Here is a 15,098-nt window from a genome sequence, read left to right as displayed (position 1 = left end):
TTCGAGCGCTGCTCAGCCAATCAATGCAGCACTTGAGAAACCCATCATAGCCATCGCATTGGTTCATCAAGCGCTGCATTGAATTGCTGAGCAGCATTCGAAGAACCATTCAGAGACATTGCTTTGTGGAGGTGGGATTTATGAATCCAGTAACAAGGAAGTGATCTTCTGTGGGCGGCCGAGGACTGCTGGAACCGCGATGGAGCTCTGGAGAGCAGTGGGAGGGACCTGGATGAGCCTGCTAGATAAAGACAATAAGATCTCTGCAAGACCTAGCACCTCTTTTGGGGCAAAAAATTAATATAAGGCAGGATCTTATTTTCAGGGAAACATGGTATATATCTTATTATATATACACACTATAATATAAAAATCAGGGGTGAGAAAAAAAAATGTACAAAGATAACTCACCGAAAAAGAAGCCAGATACAAGATATATACTGCACGGAAGCCTCGGTCACCATGTAGCATGCGGCAAGACCGATGAGCAGCCACTCAACTCAACCCAAGGTGGGGGAGGGGTGACTGCTGACAAACCTAATCTGCACAATACGAACTGATACCAGGGATAAGTGTGCCACACCATACAGGAGTGCAAACCCACACTGACAAAGTTATGGATCGTCCTGTATTAACAGTGTGCCACACTGGCGTGCGATCCTGGGCTCCTCCAGCATCTATAGCAAACCGCATGCACAAAAAAACCACAAGAAAACACACACTGATAAATACACATAAAAGGGCTCAGACAGGTGGGATTAATTTGACTTAAATCCTATTATTGTCTGTGCTCATTTGAGTATACATATGAGGGTGCGTTCACACGAACGTATATCGGCTCGGTTTTCAGGCCGAGCCGATATACGTTGTCCTCGGGTGCAGGGGGGGGAGGATAGAAGAGCCAGAGCCAGGAACTGAGGCTCCCGCCCCCTCTCTGCCTCCTCTCCGCCCCTCTGCACTATTTGCAATGGGGAGAGGCGGGGCGGGGGCGGGGCTAATTCCCGGACTTTAGCCCCGCCCCGTTCCGCCTCCTCTCATTGCAAATAGTGCAGAGGGGCGGAGAGGAGGCAGAGAGGGGGCGGGAGCTCAGTTCCTGGTCCTGGGCTCTTCCAGCCCCCCCCTGCACACGAGGAGGACGTATATCGGCTCGGCGTGAAAACCGAGCCGATATACGTTCGTGTGAATGCACCCTTATAAGGGCGCCCACCCACTGGGGTCTATGGGACTTGTAATGTTAAAATCGCGATCGCGCAAAATCGCGATTTCGCGGTAAATTGCGATTTTGCGCGATCGCGATTTTAACATTACAAGTCCCATAGACCACTGCAGAGAAAAAAATGCTGCGAATTTCGCAGGGAAAAAAATCGCCAGTGGGTGGGCGCCCTAAGGCTGATAATGGGATATACACATATACACACTTCTTCAGATATTTCCCATTATCAGCCTTATGAAGAAACTAAGGTAGTTTTGAAAGCTTGCTCTAATATCATCTCCTTTTGTCATCCATTCCAGCTACTTGCACATGGATGATATATATGTCTGACATGTACTATTCTCATCTGAACATCAATGTGCGGTCTCCTGCACACGGATAAAACGTCTGTGTGCTGACCGCCGCTGCACATTGTGCCTGAGAATATCGGGTGCAACTTTTATTGGTCCGTTTACAAATAGCCTTAACGGTATCAGATCTACTAGATTATTTAGTTTCTCTGACTGATAAAATTCCCAAAGATAAGTCAGTGTTCACATCTGCGTTCCGGGATTCCGTCACGGCAGCAGGCAAAAGAATAGACTGAACGTGGCTTCTGTTACTGGGAAATTCAGCAACTTCTCGCATCGCATGATCTAGAATGACAAACGATGTATTTACTGAGATTGTTCCAGAAAAACATGGCTGCCTGCTTCCAGTAACAGAGCCGCCCCGTCCGTGTCCGCTGTTTCAGTACTTGAGTAAATGGGGCTGAGCTGCAATACACCACACATATATATGGACAAGAGTGGCCCTGTTTCTGGAAGAAAGCAGCCATGTTTTTTTATACATGCAGAAACATGTAAGAAGCTTCTATTGACGGTCATTAGTTTTGAACTCTGCACAAAACTTACTATCTCTGCTTGCCATTCTTGAATAGCAACAGTGATTATTTACATGAATAATTCTCATCCTGCTTATGGCTGACTGATAAATTTGCTTAGCTTATTATACTGTATGCTGCCTTCTTTTATACCATCGATGTGATAGAATGAACCTGCAGACTGATCCATTCACTGATCATCAGCAGAGATCTTGAAGGCAGTGAGGGATTACAACCAAGTCACATGACTTTTCATCATACAGTAATTATGGTTTCCACAAGCCAGACACTGAAAGTGTATTGAGGGATTGCACATAATGCTAGAATGCAATTATACAAAACTATGTAAAGTAATGCTAGAGAACAGAACGCGGTTACAGATGGATCTGTATAAGTTGGGGCAGAAAAGTGGCAAATGAGGTGTAACACTGATAAAAGCACGGGGCCGGATCGGGCCCTGTAAGGGCCCATGAGAGAAGGCCCTGCATGACAGGGTTGTTAGGGAGTGGAATAGGCAGGATAGAGTTAACAGGCTGGGAATGTAAACAAGAAAGAAGTGGGGGTGAAGGGTGAGTGGGTTATTTACATTTGAGCTGATTGGTCGGGGTTTAAGTAAGGGGAGGGGTTATTTAGTTCATAAAAAGGGGAGTTTGGGCGGGAGCACCATTTTAGAACTGTGGAAAGCTGAGTGCAGACCTGAGAACAGTTCAGTGAAAAACTAGGAGTATAGCAGCAGCAGGCAGTGTAGCGGACGCTGAGCAGCGCGGTGTGACAAGCAGTGGTGCGGGTGTGAGGTGAGGGACAGCAGACTTACCGATGGCATCAATGGAGGAAGTGCTGGAGCAGCTGCGGACAGCGGCGGAGCGTCACCCGCCGGGGTGGCTACAGCAGGAGGTAGCCGGCATGCTGATCGGGGCTCCAGCGGCGGGGTCAGGACCAACGGCAGTGTTGGGAGCAGCGGTGACACCTGAGGCAGGTGACAGAGCGCGGCGCGTGCGCAGGGCCCGTCCTCCAGCAAGGCTCATAGCTGAGAAGGCGGAGCCACAGTCCAGGCGCAGGCTTAGGAGCCCCTCCGGGGACCCTTTGGGCGGTCGTCCTGTTCCCAGAGCCAGGGGGAGCAGAGATAAACCGGCCAGGAGGAATCCGGCACGCCGGCCTGGGCTAACGGCTTCTCACAGGTCCCGCTCTCCCCGGGGGGCGGGGCTAGCGGAGCCAGTATACAGAGACAGTGGAGAAGAAACCGCTGGTTTACTGGATGATGTACCGGTCCAGGAGCCAGCCAGGCAGCGAGAGGCACGTGCGGGGCCATCTAAGGAAAAGAGCAGGAGCAACACGGTCGGCTCAAGGGGAGCAGGGCCAGGTATGGACGCAGGTCATTGGCAGGAAAATCCGCCTAGGGCCATGGTGTGCTCAGCCGAGCGCACCCGGGATAGGAGCAGGTCGGGTGACATTGCAGAAGGAGGTCCAATGAGGAGCTATGTTAGGTCGGCGGTGCTGGTGCCGCAACAGGATGAGCATCAGTTTGGCTTGGGGTACATCGCGACAGGACAGGGAACTTCGGCGAGCAGCTCGTTCCGTTACCAGCTCGAGGACTCCATGGTGGACAGGAGGATGGAGAATCAACAGGATCCGCGCAGTACGGCTGGTGGTGACACAGCGCCCACGCGGCCGGGTGAGCAAAATGTTTAATCTTATTTGTCATTTACCGAGGATGATAGAAATGTGATGCATGGGGGTAGTAATGTGGGAGGGTTGGAGGTATGTGATAGAGGAAGGGGGGAGAACAGTGAGGCTGATTTAAGTCTGTTATTGAGTAATGTGCGGGAGATTTTGGTTAGGTGTGAGAGGGGTTTAGTGTCAAGAGGCCGGATTGGTCCGTCACCAGTTGCGGCTTGGCTAGCAGGGGGGGCAGTTCAGGTAATGGTGGAGGAACAGTAATGGAGAGTCAGCAGGTCAGTACAGCGTAGGCGACGTCTGGTGTAACAGTCGCCTTCAGACATAAAAGTACGGGAACGCAGTTCGGCTGGACGATAAGGCTAAGGGAGAGGTATATGTGTGCTTTGAGGGTCCTTTAGGGGCACACCTGAAAAAAGAGATAAAAGAAAAGATTTGGCGGGATGAGTACGTGGAGATTTTTTCTCTACTACCGTTAGAAAAATTTAATCTTGAAAAGGGAAAAAGGACAGAATATAAAAAAGAGGAAGAAAAAAAAAGAGGCGGTGGCGATTGATTCAGCAAACTTTCAGAATTGGATGCAGGCATTCGCAATATTGGCGAGCGTCATTGGGGAAAAGAATCCTGAGAATTGTTCAGGTTTATTTTGCTATCTGGACGCGATAGGTGAGGCTTACCGTACATACGGGGGGGGCAAACTTGGCTCCGTTATGACGAACAATTTCGTCAGCGGAAGGCGGTTAGGCCCAGCATACGATGGGACCATAAAGACATCGGTTTATGGCTCAGAGTGATGGCCCCGGCTAGACACGGGCATCCCTTTCAGGGAGGAGCCGACAGCAGGGCGGACAAGCAGGAGGGAAGAAGCCAGGAGTATGCTGGCAATTTAATGACGGGAAATGTAAGTTTGGAGCAACGTGCAGGTTTAAGCATGTCTGCTCAGTTTGTGACGGCACCTCTCGGTGCTTCAGAAAAGAAAAAGGTAAAGGGGGGGAAGCAATTGGAAAAGGGATGACACCGGTGAGACTTCAAAGGATGGTCCCCTATCTAAATAGATACCCGGATAAGGAGAAGGGTTTACTTTTGTGGGAAGGTTTTAACCCCTTCCCGCTCCTGGACGTACCTGGTACGTCATGGTAGCGGGATACTTCCCGCAACATGACGTACCTGGTACGTCATGTCATTAAAGTGTCGCCGCGGTGACACAGCAGTGATGTCTGCTGACATAGTCAGCAGACAAGTGCTGCGTCCGGGCTGGGGACCAATCAGAGCGGTCCCTCCCCCACGATCGCTGTGATTGGTCAGGGAAAAACTCCCTGACCAATCACAGCGCAGCAGCGGACTTCGCGCTGTTTACAGTAGGGGCTCCATGTGCAAGCACCGAAGTGTGTTTCCGGTGCTTGTAGATAGAGCACCTACTGTGGTATTTGTGATAAAAAAGAGCGATTACTGTGTAGATTAGGCAGGGAGTGCGTGATCAGTGTAGTGTAGTGTAGTGGAGGGGAGTGGAGTGGAGTGGAGTGTAGTGTAGTGGAGTGGAGTTAGTGATCAGTGTAGTGGAGAGGAGTTAGTCATCAGTGTGGTGTAGTGGAGTGAGTGTTAGTGATCAGTGTGGTGTAGTGTAGTGAGTGTAGTGAGTGATTGATCAGGCAGTGTAGTGTAGTGAGTGTAGTGAGTGATTGATCAGGCAGTGTAGTGTAGTGAGTGATTGATCAGGCAGTGTAGTGTAGCAGAGTGGAGTGAGTGATCAGAAGTGCAGTGTAGTGTAGTGAGTGAGGGATCTGTAGTGTGTGATCAGAAGTGTAGTGAGTGAGCTGTAGCGTGCGATCAGCAGTGTAGTGTAGCGCAGTGTGTAGTCAGTGTATCCCTTGGTGTAAAAAAAAAAAAAAAAAAAAAAAGTTCCTGTTGTTCCCATTTCGTTACCTGTCCCGTCACCCGTTATTAGTTAGTGTAGCGTTTAGTTAGTCCGTCTAGTGTGTAGCGTGTCGTTAGTCCGTGTACTGTCAGTGTATTCGTCTGTGTAAAAAAAAAAAAAAAAAGTTCCTGTTGTTCCCATTTCGTTACCTGTCCCGTCACCCGTTATTAGTTAGTGTAGCGTGTCGTTAGTCCGTCTAGTGTGTAGTGTGTCGTTAGTCCGTGTTGTGTCAGTGTATTCGTCTGTGTAAAAAAAAACAAAAAAAAAGAAAAAAAAAAAACACTTACGTGAATACACCACATAAGTTTCCGCGTTCTTTCCGACCCCCGTCCCGTGGTCACCCCATCCCGCAGTGTCCCATCTAATAAAACTTTTTCCCCGTGTGCCCCATTTTATATAAATATGGCCCGCAGGAGGTACACTTCAGAGGAACTGTATGCAATCATTGCATCAGACTCGGACTCAGGTAGTGGTGATGACGACCCCACTTTTTTGGCATTCTCCGACTCCTCATCCTCATCCTCATCCAGCGAGTCTGAGCTCCCTGCACCCCCGAGAAGGCGTCCAAGGACCGCCACTGACCCCAATGCATCAGATGCTCACTGGAGTACCCCGGAAGATTACAGACCCCAGATCCCTGATTTTATTGGGAACCCAGGGATTCAATTTGACACGGAAGGGCTCAGAGGGAAGGACTTCTTCAAGTTTTTTTTTTCTGAAGAGTTCATTGCCCATATTGTTACCCAGACGAATTTGTACGCCCAGAATTTTATAGAAGAAAATCCCACCTCCAGCTATGCCAGACCCGATAAGTGGACCCCTGTGGATGCACCAGAGATAAAAAAATTTTGGGGGCTTATACTAACCATGGGGCTAATAAAGAAGCCAACAATCAGGGCGTACTGGTCTACCGATATTTTGTACCACACCCCAATGTTCCGCATGGCGATGTCGAGGACGCGCTTTGAGTGTATTTTAAAATTTCTGCACTACAATGACAACCAGCTGTGCCCCCCCAGCGATCACCCCAATTACGATCGGTTGTATAAGATCAGGCCCGTAATAGACCATTTTAACGCCAAGTTTGCCCAGGCGTATGCCCCACAGATAAACATTGCAGTAGACGAGTCCCTGGTACACTTCAAGGGGAGGCTAAAATTCCGCCAGTACCTGCCCAGTAAGCGGGCACGGTATGGTGTGAAGTTGTACAAGCTGTGCGAAAGTACATCAGGGTACACCCACAAGTTCCGTATTTACGAGGGGAAGGACACTAAAATTGAGCCCCCAGAATGCCCCCCCGTGCTGGGAGTAACAGGGAAAATAGTGTGGGAACTGGTGCACCCACTATTAGACCAGGGTTACCATCTGTACCTGGATAACTTTTATACCAGTGTCCCCCTGTTTCAGTGCCTCGCTTCCAGAGGAACAGTGGCATGTGGCACTGTTCGGAAAAATCAAAAAAGCCTCCCTAAGACGCTGCTTGGGCAACTGCTCAGAAGGGGTGAGAGCCGGGCCCAATGCATCGACAATGTATTGTGCGTTAAATATAAGGACAAGAGGGATGTCCTTATGTTGACGACAATACACAGCCACAGCAGTACCCCCTGCCCAGTACGAGGTACCAGTACAGAGACCCCCAAACCAGACTGCGTCCTCGACTATAATAAGTACATGGGAGGGGTCGATCTATCAGACCAGGTACTGGAGCCCTATAGAGCCATGCGGAAAACACGGGTGTGGTACAAAAAACTGGCCGTGCACCTCGTACAGATGGCACTGTATAATGCCTACGTGCTGTTCCGAGGTGCAGGCCACAGGGGGACATTCCTTGAATTTCAAGAGGAAGTTATCAAGGACCTAATATTTGGGGACCAGGAGGTGGGGGAGAGGCCCAGTACTTCTGGAAGCGAGGCCACAAGAATTGTACCAGGGCAGCATTTTCTCAGTGAAATTCCCTCCATTGCGACGAAGGGAAGGACCCAAAAGAGGTGCAGAGTGTGCTACAAACAGGGGATAAGAAAAGACACCATATACCAGTGTGAAACGTGCCCCACACAACCCGGCCTCTGTATAAATGAGTGTTTTAAGATCTACCACACGTCCCTGAAATGTTAATTTTTTTATTGCCCTGACGTTTTACCCTGATGTACTTCGCACAGCTTGTACATAAAGCCACATGCTAAGTCCTTCCCTTCTGAGCCCTGCGCCCTAAAAACAGTTTAGATTCACATATGGGGCATTTCCCTGTTGGGTAACATCATGGGTTACGTTTTCTCCTTCTGCCCCTGGTAAAAAATATAAATCTGGGCCTAAACTGAGCATTATTGGAAAAATGTGAATTTTTCGTTCTCAACTCAAATTGTTAAAAAAAATTCCTCAAATACCTGTGGGTTCAAACCGCTCACTACACCCCTTAAAAAATTCCCTGAGGGGTGTAGTTTCCAAAATGGGGTCAGTTGTTGGGGGTCTCAAATGCACTGAAACCTCAGGGGCACTGCAAACACTACACGGTGTCTGAAAATTATTCCAGCAAAATCTGCATTCAAAAAAAGCGCTCCTTTCTTTCTGAGCCCTGCCATGTGCCCAAACAACAGTTTACATCCACATATGGGGCATTTCCGTGCTCGAGAGTAATTGGGTAATGCATTATGGACTATGTTTTCTCCTTCTGCCCCTGGTGAAAAATGAAAATCTGGGCCTAAAGCTGAACATTATTGGAAAAATGTGAATTTTTCGTTCTCAACTCAAATTGTTAAAAAAAATTCCTCAAATACCTGTGGGTTCAAACCGCTCACTACACCCCTTAAAAAATTCCCTGAGGGGTGTAGTTTCCAAAATGGGGTCAGTTGTTGGGGGTTTCAAATGCACTGGTACCTCAGGGGCACTGTAAACACTACATGGGGTCTGAAAATTATTCCAGCAAAATCTGCATTCAAAAAGCCAAGAAGCGCTCCTATCCTTCTGAGTCCTGCCATGTGCCCATACAACAGGCTACGTCCACATATGGGGCATTTCCGTGTTCGAGAGCAGCTGGGTAACGCATCATGGGGTATGTTTTTTCCTTCTGTCACTGGTATAAAAAATATAAATCTGGGCCTAAAGCTGAACATTATGTGAAAAATGTGATTTTTTTTTTGTATTGAACTCAAATTGTTAAAAAAATTCCTCAAATACCTGTGGGTTCAAACCGCTCACTACACCCCTCAGCGGCACTGCAAACACTACATGGGGTCTGAAAATTATTCCTGCCAAATCTGCATTCAAAAAGACAAGAAGCGCTCCTTTCCTTCTGAGACCTACCATGTGCCCATACAACAGGCTACGTCCACATATGGGGCATTTCTAAAAACTGCGGAATCTGGGTAATACATTCCAAGTTTTGTTTCTTTGCTAACTCCTACTGTTTTATATAAAAAAAAGGTTTTATATTGAAAATCAGTAGAAAAAAGGAACTGTTCTAATTTTTGATGCACTTTCCTTTAATTCCTGTAAAACATCTAAAGGGTTAATAAACTTTCTAAATGCCATTTTGAATACTTTGAAGGGTGCTGATTTTAAAATGGGGCAATTCATGGGGGATTCTGATATACAGGCTCGGCAAAACTATGTCTGAACTGCATTGGTCCTTAAAAAATTTAGATTTTGAAATTTGCTAGTAAATGTGAAAAATTACTGCTAAATTTATATACTTTGTGGAGTCTGCAAAAAGTAAAATAACACTTAAAAAATGATTGCTGTGTAAAGTAGGCCTATGGGAAATGTTAATTAATAACTATGTTGTGGTGTTTGACTTTCTATCTTACAAAGAAAACAATTCAAAGTTTGAAAATTGTGAATTTTTCCAAATTTTCAGTAAATTTGGATTTTTTTTCCTAATAAGGACAAAATTTATTGATGAAATTTTTACACTAACATAAAGTACAATATGTCACGAAAAAACAATCTCAGAATCACCTTGATAAGTAAAAGCATTCAAAAGTTATTAGCACAGAAAGTGACAGATGTCAGATTTGAAAAATAAGGCTTGGTCCTTAAGCTCAAAATAGGCCATGTCATTAAGGGGTTAAAGAAGGTTTTAGGATACCTCAACCTAGGCATCAAGTTCCGTTTTCCTTAAAAAAATTTAAAGTCAGCATTGGAATATAAGGAAGTCGTGAGGGAGAAGTTGTTTAAGGAGGTCAGATTAGGGAGAATGGCGGGCCCCTTCGAGGCGCCGCCTTGGGAGGATTTAGTGGTGTCCCCGTTAGGAGTGGTACCCAAGAAAGAGCCGAACAAATTTTGTCTCATTCATCACTTGTCATACCCAAAAGGGACATCAGTTAATGACGGGATCGACCCAGAACTCTGTCTGTGGTATACACGTCATTTGATGCAGCTGTAAAGTGGGTACGCAAGTTTGGGGTAGGGGTGATTCTAGCGAAAACTGATATCGAATAAGTGTTTTGTTTGTTGCCAGTACACCCTGACAGTTGTCGGTTGCTTGGTTGTTATTGGGATGGGATGTTTTTTGTCGATAGATATTTACCAATGGGATGTTCAATTTCATGCGCTTACTTTGAAGCGTTCAGTTCCTTTTTAGAGTGGGTTATTTGTGATGTGGCAGGTATTTGGTCAGTCATCCATTACTTAGATGACTTTTTTTGTATAGGGCCGGCAAATAAGTGAAGCGTCCAGTGGGGGGTGGTCAGTGGAAAAGGTGGATCGGATAATGGCAGGTTTAGCTTTTAACCTCAAATTGCAAGGGTTGAAGGATGTGACTAAGGAGTTTGTGGTACGACAAGCCTTAAAAGGTTTTAGAAAAGGAAAAAGACGGCAGAAGGACAATCTCTTTTGCAATTTTGGAGGAATTAGGGAAGGCTTTGGAGGTGGTCTGTCACGATTCTTTTGAGGTGAGGTTGTTCAGTGCGGCGTTCTCATTGGCTTTTTTCGGGGCTTTTCGCATTAGCGAGTTGGTATCACCCAGTACAAAAACTGGGGGTGGTTTGATGATCACAGACGTGACGGTAACAAGGGACCAGGTGAAACTCTGGTTGAAAAGGTCTAAGACCGACCAATTAGGAAAGAGGAAAAGGATCGTTTTAGGTGCAGTACCTGGGGCAAGGATGTGTCCTGTAGGGTGTGTGAAGAAATTGCGGGAGGGTTTGACAAGGGAGGATGGTCCATTGTTGAAGCATATGAATGGATCGTTCTTATCCAAGTTTCAATTTGGAGCTGTGTTGCAGAAGGCGTTGAAGGAGTTGGGTCTCGACAGAGTGGGATATTCTTCCCACTCTTTCAGAATCGGAGCGGCAACAGAGGCTGCGGAATGGGGTTTGAGCCCGATGGTGGTGCAAAAAATTAGGAGATGGGAATCGAAAAGATATCACATTTATATTAGACCCGAGGGATGGTTTAATGATAGGGGATAAGTTCGTGAACTGGAGGAGGGGTATATTGAATGGTTATTATATTGTTGGAAGTATTGTTGCCTGGTTTTTGTTTTAACAGGTCAGGATCCAGCGCTGATTTGGATCGTCGGGCATTCCTTTGTTTTCTGGGCGGCAGAATGGGCAAAGATGAGAGCAGAAGGCCGTCAGTTAGGTTTTTCCAGGAATGAGGTGATTATCCGCTAGATAGGCATCAGGGGCATGATGTGGGGCAGGGTACTTCCGGAGGTTAAAGCGTTTGCGGAATTAGATAGGGCCCCTGATATATTAGTGTTGCATGACGGCGGTAATGATTTAGGAGGAAGACCTGCGAGGGAGGTGCGCAGGAATATACAGCATGATTTCCTACATTTGAGAAGGTTATTTCCTGACACGATAATCGTATGGTCAGAAATACTGCCTAGAAAGAAGTGGCGGATGGCAAGATCAGTGGAAAAAATTAATAAAGCCCGTATAAAGATTAATAGACACATTTCCAGTTTTGTGGCACGAAATGGGGGAGTGAAGATTCGTCACAATGATTGGGGGTTATGAGGGCTATTGGAGGAGTGATGGGGTACATCTTAATGAGGTTGGTACGGATATGTGGACATTGGCGATCCAAGAGGGGATCGAAAGGGCTCTTCGATTATGGGGGCTGCGCAGAATTAGGTAGTAAGTTCTGCTGGCTGTGGCGGATGGGGGGGGGGGGGGGTCCTTGGAGGCAGAGTTGATATTTTGGGTGAAAGGAAGTCTTGGTGGGGACGGCCTCACCGGTATGATCACGCTGGTGTTATAGTGGTTGGGGCTGGTGTGTGGGAGAAGGCCAGGGAAGGGATCCCGGCTGGCCTTAATCTATTTTGTTTTCTAGCCTCCCAGTGAAGGGGGGGGGGGGCTAGTGGTGTCTCCGAGCCGGGGTACGGTTGGAGGCAAGCTACGGTTTTAATTGGAAAAACACCAGACCCCTTGGTATTTTTGGTTTGTCTCCAAGGGCCTCCTCTCGGTTATAAAAAGGTTAAAAGAATAAAATTGTATGTTGTTTTGTTAAATAAAGTTGGCTGCTGTGGCCAAAGATTTCCAAAGAGTTTAGTCTCAGCGGTTTATTATTTTAGATAAGTAAGGGAGGGGAATGGGTAGCAATATGGGAGCGAGTCTAGCATACCCGCGTCATGTAAGGTTCTGCACACGGGCAGGAAATACTTGTCACCATTACACATGAAATGGGAAACAACTGGGAACACTAACATGGGAAGGACTTGGGGGGTTTTAGTTAACTGTAAGGCCTCCCTCACACAGGGCTTTTTGTACAGCATTTAGCGCTGCCTTTTCAGCCCAGCGCTAAACGCTGTACAAGGCTCCCATTCATTTTAATGGGGCTGTTCACACAGGGCTAAAAACGCTGCGCTTTTTTTGGGCGTTTTCAGCCCTGCGTCGCCCATTGAAATGAATGGGCAGCAGTTTCAGCACTGCTGAAAACGAGGGAACACTTAGTGCCGCATTTTTGGCAGCGTTAACTGCTCACTGATTTTCGGGGGGAGGGCTTGCAATAGAAGCCCTACCCCGCAAATCAGTCCCAGTTAGATAGGGAAAAAAAGAAAGTAATACTCACCTAGCCACTGCAGTCCGGGTCGCGGCCGCTGGTCTCTGCTGCTGATCCGGGCTTCTCCTACACTCCCAAGTCTATTACCATAGGCCAGGTTTGAGAACCCCGCCTCCAGCAATAGAGTGCTGTGATTGGTTGTCGGCACGCTCGATGCCCAATCACAGCACTCTATTTCTGGAGGCAAGGTTCTCAAACCTGGCCTACGGCAATAGACTTGGGAGTGCAGTGGAAGCCCGGATCAGCGGCGGAGACCAGCAGCCGTAACCCGGACTGCATCGGCTAGGTGAGTATTGCTTTCTTTTTTTCTTTTCCGCATCCTTGGCTGCATTTTCAGCCGATCTGAAAACGCAGCCAAAACGCTGGCCTAAAGTATGCCAGCACTGCTGAAACCGGGTGGAATCTGCAGTAAACACAGCGTTGAAAAACGCTGCATTTCTGAAAATGCCCTGTGTGAGGGAGGCCTTAGCTTAACTGGAGCAACCAGTGTCAGGCAGCTGCTGCCAAGGCAAATAGGATCATGGGGTGTATTAGAGGTCTAGGGGCGCATGATGAGAACATTGTTCTTCCTCTTTACAAGTCACTGGTCAGACCACACATGGAATATTGTGGACAGTTTTGGGCTCTGATACTCAAGAAGGACATATCAGAGCTTGAGTGGGTACAAAGGGGGCTACTAAAGTAATAAATGGAATGGGAGGACTAAAATACCCAGAGAGGTTATCAAAACTGGGGTTATTGAGTCTAGAAAAAAGATGACTGAGAGGCGTCAATATGTATAAATATATTAGAGGTCAATCATCTATCTATACCCAGGACTATAACAAGGGGGCGCTCTAATAACTATGTACAGATATATCAGGGGTCAGTACAGAGATCTCTCCCATCATCTATTATATCCAGGACTGTAACAAGGTGCGCTCATGCATTTATACCCTGGACTGTAACAAGGAGGCACTCTAATAACTATGTATAGCTATATCAGAGGACAATACAGAGATCTCTTCCATCATCTATTATACCCAGGGCTGTAACAAGGGGGCACTCTAATAACTATGTATAGACAATACAGAGATCTCTTCCATCATCTATTATACCCAGTACTGTAACAAGGGGGCACTCTACTAACTATGTATAGATATATCAGGGGTCAATACAGAGATCTCTCCTATCATCTATTTATACTCAGGACTGTAACAAGGGGCGCTCTAAAAACTATGTATAATATATAAGGGGTCAGTACAGAGATCTCTCCCAACATGTATTTATACCCAGGACTATGACTGTAACAAGGGGGCGCCTTCTACATCTAGAGGAAAGAAGGTTATATGTTCCTTAAGGGGAACCTGCCATCACTTTAGAGTTCCATAAACTAAGTTATGTGGGTCAACATTGAGGGAATGTGGAGCCCGGAGAGCTATGTTTCATACTCACTGGGAACCCCATTAATGTGCTATGTCCACGTGAATTTGGTGTGCCAGCTGATCCCGCTCTCTTATTCATGTCTATATTCCACAAGCTGCTATAATGGTACCAAAACTGTTTATTACTTCTTAATGTCATCTCATCGCAGGATAAATGATAAGTATCTGATCACTAGGACCCCCATGAATCACAAGAAGAGTTTTGTGTCCCTTCGTATGACTGGAGTCAAGTACACACGCTGGCAATCCATTCATCTCTACGGGACTGCCGGAGACAGCTCAGCACAAGCACTTGGCTATCTCCAGTCGTTCCCCAGAGAGGAATGGCGCAGTAGTATGCACATATGCTCATGATTGGTGGATGTCCAGGGGTCGGACCCCCAGCGATCAGACATTTATCTCCTGCCCTGTGGATAGGGGATAAGTTTAAAACTTGGTACAACCCGTTTAACCCATTCAAATCCAATTTTGGATTCAGGGTTCCTAAAAGGCCTTCTCTTTTTGCTGTTATACAATGGTGTTATCTGCTGGCCAAAGCCAGTGTGTGTGCACCAGAGAGGCTCTGACAGCGGAGTGGCTGGCAATAGACAGTAAGAATACCCTGTCTGACGTTTTCTGACATTGGAGCTTTAAATAGAATGTAGGAAGACGTCAGACAGTGGATTGGAAAGGGTTAATGACTAGAGGGATGGTTCTTGTGCTGGTTGGCAGTTGTATATACTAGTACAGTACAATACCGACCCCTCTCTTTACATAGATGTGCAGCATATATTTCAGGCTGTTTATTGAATTATCACACATAATGAGAGCTGGGGGCAGAGTTACGGATCGCATACAGAATACTCACCACCATCCGCCGTGTGATCGTCCTTCTTTCCTGAAATAATCAGAGGAAATGAAATTAGATCCAGAATTCTTCTAGGAGGAGAATATCATCTGAATGGCCACCATGTAATACGATTCCCTACTAATACTACAGTAAAATACTCCATTTCCTTTGTAGTA

At 46.7% G+C, this 15,098-nt stretch overlaps 1 protein-coding gene across 5 annotated transcripts in view; it reads right to left on the bottom strand.

Moving 5' to 3' along the window:
* Positions 1 to 1,297: 1,297 nt before the first annotated feature.
* Positions 1,298 to 15,098, bottom strand: part of LOC136580641 (class I histocompatibility antigen, F10 alpha chain-like) — a 64,084-nt gene continuing 50,283 nt past the window's right edge. For all 5 annotated transcript variants that reach the window (XM_066581364.1, XM_066581367.1, XM_066581369.1 and 2 more), the window contains exons 6-7: positions 14,941 to 14,970; positions 1,298 to 1,848 (exon numbers count right to left, since the gene is read on the bottom strand). In XM_066581364.1, the coding sequence (XP_066437461.1) occupies positions 1,700 to 1,848; positions 14,941 to 14,970 (179 nt within the window). In that variant the 3' untranslated portion in view covers positions 1,298 to 1,699. The remainder of the gene's footprint in view (positions 1,849 to 14,940; positions 14,971 to 15,098) is intronic.

Source organism: Eleutherodactylus coqui, chromosome 10 (assembly GCF_035609145.1).
Source record: "Eleutherodactylus coqui strain aEleCoq1 chromosome 10, aEleCoq1.hap1, whole genome shotgun sequence".
Classification (NCBI taxonomy): Eukaryota; Metazoa; Chordata; class Amphibia; order Anura; family Eleutherodactylidae; genus Eleutherodactylus; species Eleutherodactylus coqui.
This window is presented reverse-complemented; position numbering and strand designations above follow the sequence as displayed.